At 43.4% G+C, this 21,443-nt stretch overlaps 1 protein-coding gene across 4 annotated transcripts in view; it reads right to left on the minus strand.

The window, feature by feature from the left end:
- ABR (ABR activator of RhoGEF and GTPase) overlaps positions 1-21,443 on the minus strand; it is a 1,246,002-nt gene that overhangs the window by 508,166 nt on the left and 716,393 nt on the right. For all 4 annotated transcript variants that reach the window (XM_078679999.1, XM_078680002.1, XM_078680000.1 and 1 more), the window contains one exon: positions 15,966-16,070. In XM_078679999.1, coding sequence (XP_078536125.1) covers positions 15,966-16,070 — 105 coding nt within the window. The remainder of the gene's footprint in view (positions 1-15,965; positions 16,071-21,443) is intronic.

Below are 21,443 nucleotides of genomic sequence, written 5' to 3' on the forward strand. Positions count from 1 at the left end.
GTGCCAGGAGGCCTGTAAATGAGGGTGCCTCTAAGGGTGGTCCTGGGGTCGGTGTGGATCTGAAAGTGGAGATGTTCGGTGGTTGCAAGATTGTCGTCAGAGCTGGTTGTGATTTTGATGGTGTTTCTATGGACGATGGCGATGCCTCCTCCAGTTTTTTTTATTGGTGCGGTCTTTTCGAATGATCTTGTAATTGTCCGGTATGGCTATGGCGATGTCGGGGGCAGAAGATGCGTTCATCCATGTTTCAGTAAGGAAGGCGATGTCAGGTGACGCAGTGTCGATTAGGTCCCAGAGTTCTGTTGCATGTCTGTGGACCAAGCGCGTGTTCAGTAGGATGCATTTCAGGCTGTTGAGTTCGGGGCTGTGTGTGGATGAAGTGGGTTTGGTGAGGTTCCTGATGCAGTTGAACTTGCAGGAGATCTCTAATAAAAGAGAGAGGGACCCAAAACCAAAGGAATGGGGTACCAACAATAGACTTTATGTCAAAAATAGAATTCCCTTTGGGCATATAAATTTTGCGGACATCAACTTCTCAGTGACATAGAAGGACAACAAATATTCTGAACATAAACACAGATTTAACCATAGAGACTAAGAAACTAAGAGCAATGCATAAGCTTCAAAATTATGAGATAACAGTAAGTTCAAATAAGCACAGTTTATTTATACATAAAATTAATAAAAACACATAAAATCACAATGGAATTGGGAACACAAGGAATATAACAAGGGAATGAATCAAAACCATAAATTCATCTAATCAAATTCATACACCTAAAACAAAGAAATACACAAAAATCCTAAATCAAATATCCATAGTGTTATTCCCTTCAGTTCAACGCGTTTCGACGGACATTTAGCATATCGCCGTCTTCATCAGGAAATATAGTCTGTATTCCCAAGAAATCTCGTATCTCGAGCCCTTCACCCAAATGAAAAAGTTGGTTGCTCCTATCACGGACAGGTAGCCCTCTATTCGTTGGGCGGATCCGAGATCGAAGAATTGGAACAACTCTCAGATAAGACGTGTAGTGATTCGGTAGACAGTCTATATAAAAAGTATTTAAGATCCAGAGTACTCGCGGTACAAGCCTTGGATCACAGCTAGGTTGTAATTATTCGTATGACTCCGACGTAGTTGTCACAATATATCTTTCACAGTGCGTAAATGTAGCTACTGCAAACAAACGTTTTCCAGGCCCTGGTTGGGTAATAATTATTCCTCCGATGGCCTCGTGATTTCAGGAGCTGCTAACGTCCCGCGAGTCAATCCGCTCGTCTCCGACTGAAAGCCGCAGGAGAGGCAGGCGAATGGGCCGTGGGTACGTCCTGGGGAAGCTTCGCAGCATCGTGGGGTGCCTCCGGGGTTAAGGGCGCGGAGGGTAGCGGCATTATATGTGGCTCTAGAGGGTTGGGAGCGGCGGGGACCAGGGGGTCTGGCGCTGGGCGCGGTCCAGGCGCGGACGGGCGCAGACGGGCTTACCTTTGGCGCACCTTCGGCGCAGCCGCTGCGCGAAAGTGCATCTGTCATAAGTGGAAGTGGAGGGGGAGGGGCGAGGGAGGGTCAGCTGGGAGGCGGGTGCGAGGTGAAGGGGAGGGTCTGCAGGGCAAAAACAACAACAAAATGGCCGTAGCAGTCCCAGGAACGAGACTGCAGAGAGGCTGGGCAACAATCAAGCAGCTTCTGCAACTACAATGTAAGGCGACAACTCCCCGCATGGAACCTATCTGTTAGCACTTCCGCGGCCGGAAGGGCTAACAGATAGGTTCCATGCGGGGAGTCGTCGCCTCATAAATGTAGCGCGACGTGAAGAATACCCCTGCCGCGCTAGCCCATGTAGCGTTAGAATTCACCAGCTACGAATGTGGGCCCTGGTGAGATCCGGTAGAGCCCCCACGGAAAGTCTGTGAGTTATACTATTTTTAACGCATTTTCCTCACGGAAGGGTGCGTCTTAGCACACGCATACCACCGGAGGAGTCACAATTTTTGGTCCTGATGAATGCTGAGTAAAATATACTCCTGAGAGCAGAAACAGGTTGACCTTTTGAATTATGGCACAACGAGTTTCAAAACTAAAACTCTACATTGTCCGTCAGTTTTTAACTGAAACAGTTTGGCTCCTTATTAAAATTTGTATTGGGTACAAGCCGTTTCTTTTAAATCACATACACTATCACTAATCACCACACTTTTTCACATGAAAAACAAAAAAAACAGCTCCGCTGTAACAGAGGCTTTGTAGCACACTGGAGGGACATTCGGTCTCTCCAGTGGGAACCCGATGATGAAGCATGTCACCACTAGGTGGTGAGAGTGGTTGGCTAATGCTGCCAACACTGGAAGTTTTCAACCACTCCCGTGAACCGCTTCATTTAGGTATTGTGGTAGTTTGACTCTAGTGCATTCAGCCTCTAGTTTCTCACCCTATCCTACCAATGATTTCATCTCATCTGTATCTGACATTTTAGCTCAAGAGAGGCAAGAATGATAACTGTTCACAAAAACAAGTGTTCTCAGCAGCTCCTCCGCTAAGGCGGATGAGTGTCGCCCCACAGCTGTGTGAGCAGTTGAAAAAAGGAAAAATAAAATGATAATAATGCAACGTTATTATCATTTTATTTTTCCGTTTCAGCTTAGGAGTGGGGTAGGGCTGGCCAGAGCAGGGGGAGGAGTGGAGTGCACTTCTAAGTGCGCATGACAGTTTGGTTGGCAGTCTTGGGCCACCCAAACAGTCCTGCGCACTTTGCATGCTCTCCACCGGCTGTATTACACAGCCTGGGTGGAGAACATGCACAGCCTCCCAGTCCCTCTCCGAGCACCACACCATGGTGCTCAGACCAATCACAATGCTGCTGTAAGGCAGCGTCGTGATTGGCTAGGGGAGTCTGGGAGCCTGTGTGCTTCCTGGTTCCTGCTCCAGGAGTCGACCGAGGAGCCGAAAAGGACCGAGCGGCGGTTGCCTGCCTGCACGCGTTTGCTTTCTTTATTATTTATTTACCCAACCCTCCCTCCCCTGGCACCCCCGTTGAGTAGCAGTTGCCACTGGTACTCAGTTGAGGGGGAGGGACATCAGGTATCTCACTTGTGAGGACCGAGGTTCTCATCAAGTCTGGAGGGGTATCTACAGGCTTGGCTGGGAGGATGCATTAAGACACTCGAGCTTGACAGCAATCAGTCATCTCAACTATTCAGAAGCATCATGTGATTTTGACTGGACATCTGGCTAAAAAGAAGTATTTCATCAGAGAAGATTTCATATTGTTAGGGCATGCATGGCATATTATGTTGTCAAGTACTGATCTTTTTGGGCTCTGCAGTGCTTAGTTGTCAGAACCCTAGCATTTTATCCAGTTAACGTAACAGACTGTGGACAGATAAGCTGTACTGTTTGAGGCAAGAGCATTTCCTGTGGCTCAGAAAGTGAGGCTTCCTCTCGCCTGGCACAGTATACGGTGTCCAGAGGACCCGTAGCACACACAATTGTTGATTTCTCTGTCTCCGCTTCTCAAGCCAATGGCACACTCATTAATCTCTCTTTCCCAAAAACCCAATTAACATCTTTACACTCAATCACAGCATTAGTTTTTATGTGTAATCGGTCAAAAAGACGAGATGCAGCTATTTTTGTACATCTTCCTAAAACTGAGAACCAAAACCGCAGTTGCACGGTGAGCTATATAGCTATCCAATCCAAGTGAGGGAAGCTGACTATAGAATCATCTAGCATATCAATGAGACCCATTACAGTGACCAACCCAAACCTGTCCTGCTGGACTTTACAGAAGGCTTGAGATAAAGAATCACTGAAAAAATGTAAATCTCTGTTCAAAGAATTAAATAAAAATAAAGCCTTCCACTTGAAAAAAAATTGCAGTAAAAATGAAAGAGGAAGAACGGCTCAGATTAGGAATTGGACATAAAACCAGTCTTCCGGTTGTTTTACGCAACAGCAGGAAGCCGCTGCTGCCCTACCAATCGTTCGCTTTTAAAGTATTATTCTAAAGTCTGTGGGCACGCACCCGCAAGTCCACCCTCCTGCACGCTAACAAGATGCTGTCACTTCAGAAAAGGTTGTGGGGAAAGACTAGCGTCTAGCGAGGAACTGTGCTCAAAGTGCTAAAAGCCAAATGGTTCTGGGGTTCAAGCTAGAGCCAGATCTAGAGCTTTTGTGCCCGTTGTGGCATGTGTGACAACCTTAAGTCACATCTAAAGTCACCGAATAAATATAATGAAACCCTGATGCTAAGAAGTCTTACAAAATATGCTTAACACCTTCTCACGATTCCAGGGCTATGCATAGAGTACAAGATATATGACTGGTGATTAATTTAACAAATATAAAGTTTTAGTCAGCTTAAACCCCATAAAAGAACTTTTATTCCTCACTGAATCGGTGTGGCTAAACTCTGCATCTACAAGCGTTTAAATATTTTAATAAACATACCAAACATGTACATTTATATGTGTAAATATTAGAATACTCCGGTTGTAATTGAGCCCCAGGTTTTGTCATTTGTTTTCTCCTCAGTCCTCCTAGTGGGAACAACCTTGATTTTGACCAGTTGGTGCATAGACTCAAGAGGCCTCCATTATGCCAGCCGAATCGGGGTCCATCTACTGGGGCACTTATAATTGTGACATATGGAGTGTGTGTGTGTGAATATATATATATTCAGAGGTGTGTGTGTGTAGGTGTGTGTGTAGGTGTGTGTGTGTAGGTGTGTGTGTGTAGGGGGTGTGTGTAGGGGGTGTGTGTGTGTGTGAGGGGGGTGTGGGGGGGGGTGTAGGTGTGTAGGTGTGTGTGTGGGTGTGTGTGTGTTTGTGTATATATATATATATATATATATATATATATATATATATATATATATATATATATACACTGCGCTGCAGCGCTCAGATCATTATCACACCACTGAAGAAAGGTTAAACCCTGAAACGCGTCTGGCGAAGGATTTTTATGATGTCTTGTTTCTTGAAGGGGTGCCTGCTTGCAAGCATTCAATAAAGAAAGTGAACCTTATGAAAACTCGTGTGGCCTCATCTAGAATGGACTCCTGTTTGCGTTGGATAGATAGATAGGATAGATAGATATATGTATTTCAAAGGCTCTTGCAGCGGAAGAATCACTCACAGCAGGTAAGGAATTCCTTTCTTTATTGCACATCAGAGGAGAAACATCATCCGTCATTAACTCTGCTTGCCAACGCGTTTCAATGCTTGCTGCATCTTCTTCTTGGGCTAAGGCAAAGCTGCTAGTGAATAATCCAGTCCCACACTGCTTTCATCTTTAGTAGAACGTGAATGCAGGTGTGTCTGCTTAGTAGCATGTGACCACATCAGAGTGATTCCTGGGACTCGTAGTAATGGAAAGTTCATTTTTTACTCGCAGTGAGTTGTGCTTTGTCCTTTAAATTTAGCAGTTTCACAGTGTTAGTGAAAGTTCAGTGTGACATTTAAAGCACATTAGTGTGCTCCGGTATGATGTGTCCCCTCTGCAGTGAAGGCAGACTGCTGTGCCGATCCGGACAGAAGTGCTTTGTCTGGGCGACCCCTTTCTCCGACGGCTCCTTCCTCTTTTACTAGGCGGTGCTTCTTCCCACGGCGAAGCGGTCGTGTTGATTTATGTATTTCAAAGGCTCTTGCAGCGGAAGAATCACTCACAGCAGGTAAGGAATTCCTTTCTTTATTGCACATCAGAGGAGAAACATCATCCGTCATTAACTCTGCTTGCCAACACGTTTCAATGCTTGCTGCATCTTCTTCTTGGGCTAAGGCAAAGCTGCTAGTGTATAATCCAGTCCCAAACTGCTTTCATCTTTAGTAGAACGTGAATGCAGGTGTGTCTGCTTAGTAGCATGTGACCACATCAGAGTGATTCCTGGGACTCGTAGTAATGGAAAGTTCATTTTTTATCCTAGTACTTTTATATACATTAGGAATAATGTAAGACTAACCTCAGGTTGCCCGCTAGTACTTCAAAAAACACATAGCGGCCGAACACTGATGTTGTAATATACATATCATCATCAGTCGTTACAGACTACTGGTCCTACTATGTACTATGCAATACTTGAACTTTAAATGCCGTCCTTTCTTTTCGCAATACGTCATGTGATCAAGACCCGAGTGGGGGCCGAAAGGCGTTATGGCGGACTTGCTGGGCACAAATAAAGCACCTTGATTGGCACCAAGAACCTTGGGTCCGCTTATCGTCATTTTTTGTCTATGGAAGACAACTGTTGGTGACTAAGCTTTTGTAACCTAGTACTGAGTTACCTCAGCGGTACAAGCGGAACCCCGCCCCGATTTGGGCTCGGTAGCAGGAAGCAGCTGGTTCTGGTCACCCGGAACTAAACTACGAAACTCCGGCGAGGAGCAAGCTGTGGAGAGCCCCTAGGACCTGCAGATCGACCTGACTGGAACGCGGAAGTCAGCGCAACCCGTGTCGGCTGACTGGAGCGAGCGCAGGCATTTTGCCAAGGTAGGATCCACGCAGACTTTCTAGTGGGGAGTGTGCACGGTGCTAGCATTGACACTGTTCAGGATTCTAGCAACTGTCCATTCAATCGTGTATTGACATTTTGCCGCAACGTTACAGCAAACGTCCGCAGACGTGTTGCATCATCGACAGGAGGCAGCCCATACTATGTTTAACGGCTCCCGGCTGGGGGGGTCGGCAACTACTGAATACACCAGCACAGCAATAAGAAGTCCCACCACTAGAGAAATGTTCAAGAGGCTGGAAAAACGTATGCACTCAGAACAGTCCAAGTGGTGGGAGCACAGGTCATTAACCTGCTACTTGGAAGTTGGAAGAGTGCCAAGAGGATTGCAAATTACTTTGGCACCCAGCTACGAAAATCCCGACTCGGCAATGCTGGCTGAGTGGGCAGAGTCAAACCTTGAATCATCGAGTAAATTGATGGCCATCTTGGTAAAGTACGCGGAAAGTGACCACGCCAAATTACGAGCCCAAATTGAACTGTTGGAGGCAGAAATTGGAAACTGGAAATTAATGAGCATGAAAAAAATGAGGGAAGATATGATGGCCAGATTGAGTAAAGATGAAGATGTCATCAAAAGAAGGAAAGCCTTTAAATTTGAAAGGGATAAGAATAGACAGGTCTTCATGTTCGCTCGCAGATATGATGCGGTGAAAGAGCGAACAAGCAGACCGCCCCAGAGAAAAAGCAGTGAGGCTACTACAATGTCCATCTCAGCCTCAGATTTGAGTTCTGCCACCGAAAGCGATCCCGAAGGAGACACCACAAGGGCACAAGGCTTGGGGTTTATCAAGTTATCCCTAGCACAGGAGGTAAACTGCCTGTGCCAAGATCGACGGGATACATTAAGAGCCCGTGGGCCAACTGGCAGCAAAACCAAAGAACTAATTATAAACGAGGCAAGAGACGAAAACGTAATAAAAGAAAGCAAAGGCTTGGGCAAAAAAGCAGCAAGGGGCCGATGGAATTGATTCCAGAATCGGAATCCGGTCCAAACGAAAACTCCAACAAAGTAATTAATCTAACAAATTTGAAATTGTCAGCGACAGAGGAAGCGGTCGTAGGATTAGGATTGTCATACTGTCCCTCATGCAATTTCAATTATGCTGATGTACATATGGACACTTACAGATTCGTAAGAAAACTTAAATTAAGCAAATTCCATCGTTTACAACTCGAGAAGAAAATAACAGCTGCAACTTCTACAAGTCCCTCGTTGTTGACCGCTGATGATCGTATGGTATTTGAATATGCTTGGTCCCTACAAAACTAACAAGAGGGAGAAACGTGCATTACAGAATCATCATCGGCGGAGGAAATAGGGGTATGCACAACTCCCTTTAAACCAAAATCGGTCTTCCAGCCCATTATGCTGCTCGATAATTTGGATGTATATCACAAACTGGTCAGGCAAGATTTGAAGAAATTGTATACTGCTACCAATAAAGTACATCACGTCTTTAGCAAACAAAATTTGTGTTATAAGCCGTTAATGAAAAAGTTGGAATCTGACCAAAACATCATAGTCAGACAAGCGGACAAGGGGAGCAATGTTGTCCTATGGCAGCGTCAGCTTTACATGGGTGAAGCTGAACTTCAACTTGTGGACCCTGCATGCTATAAAAAGAGTAACATCCATGTAGTAAAACAGCGTGGAACGACCAGTATTTGAAATTACTGGCTCGGACAAGTGGGGGTTTGATATCTGATGAAGAATATAATTTTTTTTAAAAAGAACATCCAGTCATCCCCACTTTTTATTTGATACCAAAAGTTCACAAATGCATTGAAAAGCCCCCAGGGAGACCAATTATTTCTGCCATCAACAGCTCGATGGAGAATACTTCCAAGTATATTGATTATTTTTTGCAAGATTGGGTCAAGGGGTTGACATCATATTACTGTACACTTGAGACATTTTACGTAAAATTGAGCATGTGGTATGGAGTCCCAAAATGTTTTTAATGACTTGATGTAGCATCTCTATATACATCTATCAGGCACTGTGATGGTCTAAAAGCAGCGGAGCACCATTTGAACAGGCGCCCTATGAATTTTTAATCACACAATAAGATGTTGTTAACTATGGTACAGGCATGCTTGGAACAAAATGTCTTCCTCTTTAATAATCAAGTCTATCATCAGATTAGGGGAGTCGCAATGGGGGCCTGCTTCTCCCCCAGCTACGCATGTTTGCACATGGGGCAGTCGGAGGAGCAGGTTCTGATGGGACAACACAGAGCGACTATGTCATGGTATACCTTAGGAGCATTGATGATTTATTCTTAATTTGGAGGGGTTCAGAAACTAGTGCAAATCAATTTGACGAGCTTAATAGCAATTACTTAAACTTACAGTTCACATCAACTATCCATGCTAGATCAATCTGCTCTGTAGATGTTGAGGTGTATGTAGAAAATAATAGCCTGGCCACTAGATTGTATAGGAAACCGACCGCTGGCAACACAGTTCTGCATGCAACAAGTCACCATCCGCACCACCTTATACGCAGCACCCTGTATGGTGAGATGCTGCGTATCAGGCGGATAAGCAGTTCTGATTCAGAGTGTGAGTTAGCGCAGGAAGCCAGTAGGTTGCGGTTTTTGGCCAGGGGTTATGCGCACAACATGCTTGGCAGTGCTTTTATGAGAACGAGAAGCCTGTCTACACAAGATGCACGGATTCCAAAAGCTAAACAGTCGGTTGAAGCTGCCGTGACCACTAATGTACAATTCTGCATCATTTTGACATTCAGTAGACAGCACCAAAACTCAGGAAGATATTCTATAGGAATTGGAACTTGGTAACGGGAGGCCCAGTGATTGGGAACCTAGTTGCCAGTAAACCGGCACTTACATTCAGAAAGTCCTATTCCATGGGCAGCTCATTGTTGAGCAGTAGCCCTGAAGTGTCTAATCCGACCACTTGGATGGCGTTGAGTAAGGGATTCAGGAAGTGTCTTAATTGTAAAGCATGCAAATTTGGGTGTAATAAGACCCATTTTGTCAGTCTGTTCTAAACTGAATACATCTTGATTACGAAGAGGTTAACATGTAAGACCGAATATGCAGTCTATGTGCTGGAGTGTCCGTCTGGGTTTAGGTACGTTGGTAGTACTAAGTTACCTGCCCATAAGCGGATACTCCAGCACATTAGGGCTATCAGTGGTAAATATCAGGCCTACCCTGTCGCCAGGCATTTCGAGCAAAGCCATGAAGGGAATCCGAGCTACCTCCAATATTTTGTTATTGATACAGTGTTACCACTCAAACGTGGGGGTGATCGAGAGGCTAAGTTAAGCCTCCTGGAGACACGGTATATATTGGAGCTCGATACCAAGTACCCGGCTGGGTTGAATGCTAGCAAAGGACCTATACACCTGCCTTTAAGTCCCTTTTATATGCAGTAAGGTTACAAGGTTACACTTTATAGGGACATGACTGTGTTGGTGTATACAGGGTGTAGAAAACAGGATTTTTAAGGGTTCTCCTCTTTTTAATGTAATGTGTATAGAAGATGATAAAATGTTTTTTCCAGGAAAAACAACATGCACCTTTTTTAATTAGGGTTATTATTATTTTTTCACACCTTTTAAAACATTTTTAGGACAGGCAAGGTATAATATACAGGATTGACATGATTGACAGTATAGTCTATTGGCCCACTTGGGCACAATTCTGCATGGCACTTTATCAGTAATATAAGCTAAGCTAATTCAGGTCATTTAAACTGATAAGTTGTGAATTTCATCAATTGCTTCATTGGGCTTTATTTATTTATTTATTCATCGCGTTTTAAAAGAAACAATTTTTTTTAACCTTTGTATTATATATTTATATATTAATTGCTCGTGAATGTTTACATTATGCGTACAATTTTGCACTTCGTATTGAGACGTTAATGCTGCTTTAAGTAACTTGACAGTGTCTATGCATTTGCACTTTATGTTGTCATTTCCTGTTACTAGCACTTTAAATGCCGTCCTTTCTTTCCGCAGTACGTCATGTGATCAAGTTGGTTACTAGCTATGTGAAAGTCTATATTAGTTATTAATTAGTTCAGTGAGTATTTGTATGGGATAGTGAGTGTATGTGTATGTGGTTGGGTGGGAGGTGTGTGACTGTCCAAAGATGTGTAAATAGTTGATTTAATAGGTATATGAGGTTAAGACTGTATGTGGGAACAGTTGTTTGGGTGAGTGATTCTCTTTATGGGTGTGGTGATGAGTAAATATTTTTCTCAATCATACATGTCCAAGAAACTAGAAATATAAAAGGCAGTGTATGTGACTATTGTTGTATATAAATAAGTATACATAAGACTCAGTGATTGTATGAGTGATGTATGGATAACTGTATACTTGTAATAGTGATTTTATAACACACTAAGAATGAGTTACTATCTATATCAATAAATAAAGTGGTGTTTGTGTAAGTGTGTAGCTTAGTAAATATAAGTATGATCAGTCGTTTGCATAAGTGAGTAGGATGACTGCATAAGTGAATAGGATGTGTGCTGGTGTGTAATGTTGATGTAGGTGTATAAGTATATTTAATAGTGTTCTATTGATCTTTGTTAGCATGTATGTGTGAATCTATAGGCAAGTGTTTAGATGTGTGTGTAGATGTAGGAATCACTGAGTGGGTTTTTAGAAACTTGTATTGGTGTGTCAATGGTTTCAAATATGGTACTCCATATTTTATAATGAGTGTTGAAAGGTTATACTAGTGTATGATAAGATGTATCAGATTGTCACGTGGATGATGTCATCAGTGATGTCATTTGAGATGTCATCAGTGATGTCATGAGTAATGTCACTGACCATGTCATGAATGATGTAATATGTGACATCATCAGCAGTGGATTGCGGGCGCGCGAGTTCTAGTTAGTACAACTAACTATAACAGGGGAATTTCAATGGTTTTGTACGAGTGAAATGTCCAACTAACTATAACACCCCTAAAACCTATGTTTTTTTTCAGTGAAATTCTAAGGTTTTTTAAATGCTAATTCCTAACTGTAACATGTCTGAAACCTATGGTGTTTTCAGTGAATTTCAAAGGTTTTTTTAAATGCTAATTCCTAACTATAACATGTCTGAAACCTATGGTTTTTTTCAGTGAATTTCAAAGGTTTGGTAAATGACAATTTTTAAATGTATTAACTCTTATATTTATTTTTTTTATACTGATTTACTACATTTTTTTAAACTACTTTTAGATATTTTATTTTTTAAATTACATTATAATTACATTATACATTACATTACAGAATGAATTACTTTAGTTTAAATACTTTGTAAATAGGTAATGGACTTTTAAGTACAGTAGTTACAGTTGTAATGTGCAACACAATTTCATACACAATGCAAAATTGAGCTCAATGTGAATTTCTAGTTAAATGCAATTAGTTACTTTTTGGATTACTTTTCTAACCACAGGACTAGATCCTAGATTCAGTCCTGGGACATCACCTGTAAACAGTTGGGTAAAAACGTTGTGGTTACAGTAGAGATTTTTAAGGAATATTATTGTATTTTAAAAGTTGACACTTGGAAACTTTTTCCCATAGAATCACCAATGTTATCCTACGGGAGGAAATTCACTTATCAGGTAAGTAGTGTTAACGTTACTTATTCTTACTCAGTGGTGGATCCTGGATTCAGCACAGGTGCATCTCTTGTAAATAGTCAAAAGAATGCGTTTAAGTCATACAGGCAATTTTTAAGGAATATTTTTAGTTTGTGAAAATAGATACTTCGAAACTTTTCTGGTGAAAACCACACAATGGATTCCTATGGAAGGAAATATAAATTACTGGTAAGTACGCTTAAAATTACTTTTCAGGGTCAGTGCTGGGCTCAAAGATGCAGCACTGACATCTCTCCTGATAACAGGTGAGTAAATCGGAATTTGTAGTTCGGCTGATTTTAGAGGAATATTTGTACGTTTCAAAAATCGACACAAACTTTTCTGCTGAAAACCACACAATGGATTCCTATGGAAGGAAATACAAGTTACTGGTAAGTACGCTTAGAATGACGTTTCAGGGTCAGTGCTGGGCTCAAAGATGCAGCACTGGCGTCTCTCCTGATAACAGGTGAGTAAATCGGAATTCGTAGTTCGGCTGATTTAAGAGGAATATTTGTACAATGGTGAAGGTAGGGGGCGGGCCTGAGGTGATATGTGTGCAAACACGCCCTGTGGCACGTTTTAAGTTGGCAAATTAATTCCTCTTCAATCCAGAGGTCCCCTGGGGGCCAACTATCCCAAAAGGTACCTCCACTAAGCGCCAGGGAGCTGCGTTGCAAAGTGTTGTAAAAAGGGGCGTGGCCTCTGAACACCTCTCTGCAGCACAGCTCCCTGGCGCATACTGGAGGTACCGGATGGGCTAATTGGTCCCCAGGCGACCACAGGATTGAAGAGGAATTAATTCCCCAACTTAAGACCGTGTCACAGGGCGTGTTTGCACACATGTCACCACAGGCCCCGCCCCCTTCCTTCACCATTGTACTGAGAGCCCCCCACCTAATTTTAATATGCCCCAGGGGTGGCGGTCCCGGGGCTGATGGCCCTGAGAGCTCCCCCACCCAATTTTAATAAGCCCCTGGGGTGGCGGTCCCCGGGGCTGGGGGGCTCCTCTGGGCCCCCCTTTACATATAGTCCATTGCCCCCGGGATTTGGCTCCCCCCAGGGGCTAAAAACCAAAGATGCGTGGGTGCCTGCGCTTCTTTTTTTTTTTAAACTTTCAGCCGAAATTTGCAGTGGGTGCGCGAATCTCGCCAATTTTTTTTAATGCTTTTTTTGGCCCTGGGGGTCCTTGTGGGCCCCCTGAGCAGGCCTAGGGGGTCAGGGTGTTTCTACCCTGCTCCCTTTTCGCGATTTGCGATGATTTTTCTTTGGTTTCTTGTGCCTCGGTTCTACAAGATGGCTGCCAACACTTCCTGATTGGGGGTGTTGACAGCCAATTAAAATGCAGCATGTGCAGGGCAGGGTGCGCATAGGCTGCGCTTAGGGTACGCGGATAGGTCCGCGGATCCACCGCACCCTTAGACATATAAATGACTAACTGTCATTTTCTCAGGAACTACTGAACGGATTTACACCAAATAAGCAAAAGGCACGAGTCTGAACCAAGAACTACCTCGTTGCCAAATTTGGTGTAATTCCGTTCAGCAGTTCGGGCTGTAGCTGCGGCTAAAGGTCCTACGGTAAATTGCATGGGGAAAACGGGTTTTGGGACCCCGCTTGATGAATCATCGTGAAACTTTCAGGATAGGAGCGGACCGGAGCTGGCCAAAAGTTTGGAATATTTCGTCAAACGGCGTCAAAGTTATTCCAAATAGAATGTTGCGGATTTCCTATGGGTAATAGGTCCTAACTATAACTACCTACCTGCGACCGCCAGTAGGTAATATATATATATATACACATATATATATTCCGACCTATTCAGGCGTTACACAGTGAATATATATATATATATATTATATATTCCGACCTATTCAGGCGTTACAGCTCAGCTGAGGTGGCCTATGATCCCAGTTCATTTCAGCTGTCAGTCAATATGTTTCAGTCTTGGGGTGCTACAAGGCCATCATCTTGGTTGCCATTCATTCCTACGGATCTCTCTCCTAAAATACTCACGCCATTCAATAAATTAGTTCCGACTTTAGACATGCAGATCTCTTGGCCTCAATTCTTGTAAATGTCACCTGGCATAGTGGCATATATTTAACTGGAGGTTCTTTATTTTTGGTTTTGGATGGCGACCCAGTATACACTGCTAGAGTCTGAATTCGAACAAACCTCCCAAAGCTCTGTATTGCCTGTAATACTTTCTCCAAATACTTCACCATATCTGGGCACTTCCATACCACATGTAGAAAATTCGACAATTCAAAGTGGCATCGGATTTTCTATGAAGCAGTGTCTAAGTAGGTCTTGTGCATAAACATAACAAGTTCAAATTTAACATTGCTTGACCCACGTTTAATATATGCCTAGATCCTGCTCCTTTCTATATCCGTTACAGCTCCCTCAATATTTGCCTCCCGTTATGTGCACACCCGCAAATCTTGTTCCAGCTGTCCACCTACAGAGCCTTTAAAACATGGACAGTTGTAGCCCCCCACCCTCTTTCCTCAACCGTTGAACCAGGCCTTCAATCTGACACAATGTCCTGGGGGTCTTCCTGTGAAACTCTCAAATGTGTTGCGAGCAGCGCTAGTCATTATTGTGTACACTTATTCTGTAGCTATCAAGAGCTTCCTAGAATGTCAAAAAGCATCACCCAGAAACAGATCTCCGACTTTTGGGCAACATCCCTGAACACAAAAAGCCTCAGATGATTCTCGTCTTCGCTTTTGGGAGCCTGGAAGTTCCAAGGCCTCAGCTTACACTGAGACTGCAGTGGACTTCATCAACCTCTTTGACACCCAACCCTTGAACGGGGACATCAGCCCGACCCCAGTGCATTCTTCAGGCACAGTCCCTTGCGAAACTTCTAGGTACATTTCAAAAGAGTATCCCCAAAGGCATTTTAACAAAAAGCCTTCTCTCTGTTAGGAGCCTCGTCCAACCATCCCCACAGAAAATGAAGTTGTGCTACAACATAGTAGCACTCGAGTCTGGAAGAGCCCCTCTGGTCTCTGATATTTAGTCAAACCTGTTTTCGAGCCAGTCCTTCTCCATTCAGTTAACATTTTAATCTTTTTAAACAGTGATCTTGTAGCTGGCATACCACTCCCTGAAACAAATACATTAACCTGGGAGTATGATCATCTTTGCCAAGGGCAATTGGCCTTCACTAGGAGTGGTAAGTTGCCCAAACATGATTGAGCATTTCACCCTTCTGATGCCTGTCCCAGCATTAAGGTCACCTCAGTGTCTCTGGGGTGCGTACTTACTATACCTGAATATTTTAATACTCCAGGATGCAATTTGAACCCCAGGTCTGGAAGTTTGTTTTCACCTCAGTCTTACTAGTGGGAACAACCTTGTTTTAGACCTGTTGGTGCATAGAATCAAGTGGTCCGAAATTTCTCCATTATGCACGCCGGTTTGGGGTCCATATACTGGGGTCCCATGCACTTATTAATGTGACGTATGTTTTGTTTTTGGTTCCTTAATTGTTTTCACATGAAACTCATGGCCAGTGAGTAGGTGACCACTTTACATACACAAATAAATATGATACAGTTAACACATCACTATACACCACCCAGCACCCTCTTTAGTGCTTTCACTTCCAATATCATACACTTGTGAGCGCAGTGGGAAATGGCAGCACACCAGGCAGTAGGACATAGCAACACCTAGTGGCGCTAATAACATGGGACAAGGGTACACAAAACCTAATGATTTTGTGTCCTCTCTGCAGCCAGGCTGAAGGGGAGAAGGGGGGTCCAAACCTGAAACAATGAGGGAGCAGGGATTCAAGCTCTATACTTACCAAAAGTAGGGCTTCCAGTTGGTTTATGTAGATCTCTTCACTGGCCAGAAATCCAGACAGGACAAGCTTTCTCATCACCAGACCCTTCTCAGAATCATTCTCGCCCTAAGGGAAAAAAATGGAAGTTCATTAATTGAGATTCAAGACCTCATGCTCTTCTCTCAGGTTACAAACACTCTGTTGATGCCTGTCAAGCACAATGTCTACTACCCGATGAAGGACACGGCTGTGGCGTCAACTCTGCAGTTCACTGGAGAGCTGTGCTTGGGTGCAGAGATACTTTACGATCTGAAAGTGCCAGAGCTGGGGGGACCCTGAACATATCTAATCAATGAGCACCAATAGCATTCGCTGAGTTCGCACCACAAAAGAAAACCCTTGGGCCTGGAAACATTACTTGCCTTCCTAATTAAGCGACCACTTAACAGGAGAATTATTTTTTAGGACAGAGGATTTTCTTAGGACAGAGGCCGCTTGTGACACATGCTATAAGCGAAAAGTGGTTCTGTCGCTCTTGGAAATCAAAAATGACCTTTATACAATTATGTCTCTCCAAACGGATGAGAACAGTCACCAAATGAAAGAGCAAATTACACCTTATGTCCAAACCAAAAAACGCAAAATTCTTGTATTATTTTGCACAATATATTTTTTATATCAGTATTTAGAAAGGTGAGTGTAAGCTAATACATATATTTACATACACACAGAACAGTTCTTCTGCAATAACATTTAAGACTTGAGTGAGCACAAACATTTAAATATTTACATGTCACGACACTTTGCACAAAATACATGGACATGTGCTACAAAGAAAAATTATATCTGAACACAGTGCAAAGTTGTGAAAAAAGATGAGATATCAACCCAGTGAGCGATTAATCAAATTATTTCTTTGTTATCCTGGGTGATCATCAACACTTGGCAATAAAGTGTCGAGGTTTCGACCCCTGAGAAATGTGCGATATTATAACCGTCTTGGTGGGGTCTTCCCCGGGACTAACTAGATGATCTGTGTGTAGCTTTAGTAGGGCTTCCACCCTGTCATATATTCGTGGCAGTCCTAGTCACGTGCTTCTAGTTATCTGGTTACTTCAACAAGGAATAATCCTGTATGCCATTCCTCCGGCGTCTGGCGCACGGGGCTCCATGGGGAAATCTCAATCAAAAAGGGGAGGGTGACTCCAAGGGGCCTTCCGCCTCCTCACACGACCCTCCTGTCGTCTCCCAAGGCCTGTGAATCGCCTTTGGAAACTTGAGTTTAAATATGTTCCTTTGATTAGGAGCGACGGGCAAGCCTTGTCCTCCATGTCTGTTCGTAAAGCGACACATGAGCAGGCTTAATTTGCCCCGCAGTGCCACGCTGTTTTTTAATCCTAACCCTAGGTCGCCCCATTAAAGGTTTTACAGCGAACCCTGAAGTTCGTTTTACTCACACTTTTTTCTTGATTTTGCTCTGGTGCCCTCACCACCCCGAGCTCTACAATTGGGTATTTAGTATATAACTCCCTTAGTACAAAAAATCCCTGAGCTTCTCTCTCTCTTAGTGAGGGGTTTGTGGCCCGTATTGTTACTAGGTAGCACAATATGAGGAGGTTCCCCAATTATGAAGCATGCCACGCTTGGTGTTTGAGGTAAACCGCCCTAAGAAGAAATTCTCCTGGTTGGTGGTCCCTTTATATGCGAGGCTAGTAATCAGAAGACCCCAAGGGTTTACTTTTGTGGTGCGATTTAGGACGTAGAGGATCGAACACTTGCAGGTCTTTAAATCTCCTCAAGCCCTCTTTGGTAAACCAATTCACTGAGTTCTGACAGTGAGTCTACAGCCCATCTCTGCCACCAGGAGAATCACAGAAATGTGTCTCTACTGTGGGAGGAACAGGGCACAAGTTACGTGAACATCTTCTCCCAAGTGATCTTAAGTGCCTGAACTTCGCAGCACAGCCAGTAAATCACTGTGTCCGGGGTCAGAGAAATTGGGATAAATTACTTTTTTTTTAAAAGCTCGATTTGTAACACTAACACCATACAGTAGAGTGGTTGGCTTCTATATTCTTAATGGAACATGAGGCGGTTCCCTGTACCTAGAATATCATGTGAATTTAACACAGTGAGAACTGTGTAAGACGTTACTGTATGGTGCTAATGCACATAACATGTAATGAAGAATTTGTTTTGCATAAGTAAATCAGTAGATGAAAATGCAAACAGTTATGTACAAAGCTGCGGTCGGTCACACCTCACTCAGGAACACCTGCCAAGGGACAAATGCTTCTGCGGTCTCTTTTGTTCTTTGTCTGGGCCTTGAACCCACAAAGACTCTGCATTGTGCAGCGGGTGCACACTTTTGCATACGGAAAGGTCACTAGACCCACAACGAAGCAGATTTTGCATCTTTCCAAGGAAAAAAAGGCATGTAAATAAAATGGAATCACAGTTCTTACGGTGACAGCATCATGGTATTAAATAAGTCAATGTGAATTGCCCTCTGCCAGCACGTGCGAGCCTGCCAGCAGTGCATTTACATTTATGTGTGGAATAGCCATCTAGCAGCATGCAGGTTTGGCCTCCAGCAACATCTGCAGTCTGTGTATGTGCATGTATGTGTGGGGGAGGCACCTCTACCAGCGTGTGTGGGGAGGGGTAGCACTCTAGCAATGTATGCCTGTGCATGCGTTCTTGTAGCATGTGTTGTTTGCCCTCTAGTAGTAACAATTAGTCTGCCCACTACCAATGTGGAAAGGTGCACCTCCCCTCTATACATATGTGCATGATTGACAAAACAAAGCTAAACCTTCAACTCCATGTTCTCCAAGAAGTGATCGATTGGGGACTCATTTTGGATCAGTTGGAACAAATAATTTGCCTGTTTGGTATCAGTTGCTCCAAGTTCCTCATACCATGTGCACACTACAGGTATGCTCTAGTCAAATTAGCCCAATTCTAACCTAACTGGTCAACGCCGGCTTCATACCCAAACCTACAACAGATGTCGATTCAACACTATTGACTCCCTCACGTCACATCTCAGAGCACTGTGCAGGGATTCAGGCAGAAGTTTCCACTGTAACCCAGTCTCTATATTTAATAGTAGTGCAACTATAATCTTAGGATTGTGAAGTCTTAATCTACTATAAGACATGCATGAAGTACAAGGTTAGACCTGGGAAGGCTTACACAATGCGACCTACTGACGCAACTGGATGAGGATTTCCTTCTGGTGTGGATATAATAGCGTGCATCCATTAACTCGTGGCACTCACACAATACTGCCATTCCTCCTACATTTGGCAAAGTCCGGCATTTTGCAAGAGGCAGCCTTTTTGCATCATAGGGAAAGAGCAGGCATATACACCCCACTATGGCAACCAGAATGCCCATAATGGTCTGTAAAGAAATGTATCATTGATCCATAGTAAAATTCTAGGAGCCTACTTGGAACTCCAAGTAAACACATAGGTTAAGACCTGTAAGATTCCATCTTGCATTTGGAGGGAAAACAATTAATTTGTTCCCTCAAAAGGTTAGAGCCTCACTCGTAGGAGCTATAATGCATTATATTAAATTGCTTTGAATCCTTGCATTTCAAATCTGCAGGGGAAGGTCTTACCTTAGTGCCCTCGGATAGGTCTTAAATATCAGATCAGGCATATCAGGAGCCAGCTTTCCAAGATAATGTGCAACCTCCGTTTGAAGGGACGAAAGCACAAGGGCATTTTCTGCTCCCCCAGGGGTAAAAGATCACCTTTTAGAGGTACAGAACATACCAAATCATGTTTCTTTTGAATGCAAACTCAAGACGTTACTGTTTGAACTTGGTACGTGGCCCATAAAGTGACTGAGTCAGTTTGGTTCCTAAAGGTGAGCGCCCTGAATAGCAACCCCAGAATATCGGTGGGTTTCAATACTGAGGACAAAATAAAGGGGAAAAAATAAATAAATCAACAGGTAAGCAAGTCAAGATTTTCTATACCCAAAAAGTTCCTGAAATCGAATTAGTCACAGAACCTAGAGCCATCACGAATCTGCAAAGCTGGCAGTAGATTGGAAGCGCACAGCCAATGGGGCAACAGACACTCCTACAGCCCCAAGAACTGGTACCACAATCGCTTTACAGTTATGCTTTCAATGTATAGCCAATGTCACTACATGGGAACTACCAAAGGCGTACAGAGCAACAGAAGAAATGACATACAAAAAGAAGCTGGAAGCCCCACAGAATGAATTTATAGCACCTTGACTTGCTTGCATGGCACTGCAAATAGTCCCGTCAGGGACTCTAGAGTCAGAGCCTGAAGCTACCAAAGTCTGTTTGATAAGATCTAATGCAGCACAGCGTTATAGATGAACACTCCAAGGACCCACAGAGTAGTTGCCACTATGGGACTTTGTAGTAATGCTATGAAGTGAGGCAAGCGGATTGGCCAACATCATATCATTCTGCCTCACCCCGTTCCTTTATCAAACTTGGAAAGGAGCTAAGTAGCTGTACTGTCTTTATCACATGTGCACCTACGATTGTTTGTCTAGCAAGGGCAGGGCATGGTAAAAGAGTCAGACGTCTTAGCGAATGCACAACACACTTGAGGTAATGTTCCTTCACCACACCATCCTCTGTGCTCGGTAAAACGAATCCTCTGAGCCAGCACTGTACCTGATCTAGCGAACAATATATCAGAATCAAGGGAGCCAACAGGAGATGGAAAAAGATGAGTGAGAGATGCAGAGAGTCCTTCTGTGTCTGCATGTGGGTGACACTCGAGTTTTGAAGGCCCTCACAGAACACTAATGCTTTCTACACATATGTTCCTTTGAGAAAATGTTTTAACAATTGCTCGCTCATAATTAAGTCCTAAAATAATAAACCACCAAAAATGATCTCACAAAATCACAGTGACTACTCAACCTAAAAACAAACAGACAGCTGTTGTTCTCTTTCGTTTTTAAAGTCAAGTTGTTCTTGAGAATTAAGACACAATTTTAAACCTGGGTTAGGGAAATGATCATTGTAGTCTTTAATGTATAGTCGGATTCTGTGCATCGATAAATCATTTAAATCTCCTTGTTGTGCACAAGCACTCTGTGAGGGAGCAAGTTCCCTGACCCATTTATGAAGTTTCCATTACAAAACAAACTATCACATGGCCTTGTATACAATCTAACTCTAAGATCCAGCTGGGCCTAGAACAAGTGTTACTAAAACTACAGAATAAGGATTAGCTTTAAGACAAACGTTAGTTCAGGACAGAGTTTAATGATCCTACATGGTGGTGTATAATCAGGGAGATGCCCTATTGATTCAGCCAGGTCAGCTAGAGCCTCTTGGCACAGAGCCCAGGACACAACACTGCCCTGCTATTGCAATCCCACATGGTGGTTGTGTTGTCCATGAGTACCTGTAAAAGATTCCCGTTAAAAGACAGAAGGAAGGCTTTCAACGTAAAAGCAAATGGCCCTCAACTCCGATAGGTTGCTAAG

Source organism: Lissotriton helveticus, chromosome 3_1 (assembly GCF_964261635.1).
Source record: "Lissotriton helveticus chromosome 3_1, aLisHel1.1, whole genome shotgun sequence".
NCBI classification, from domain to species: Eukaryota; Metazoa; Chordata; class Amphibia; order Caudata; family Salamandridae; genus Lissotriton; species Lissotriton helveticus.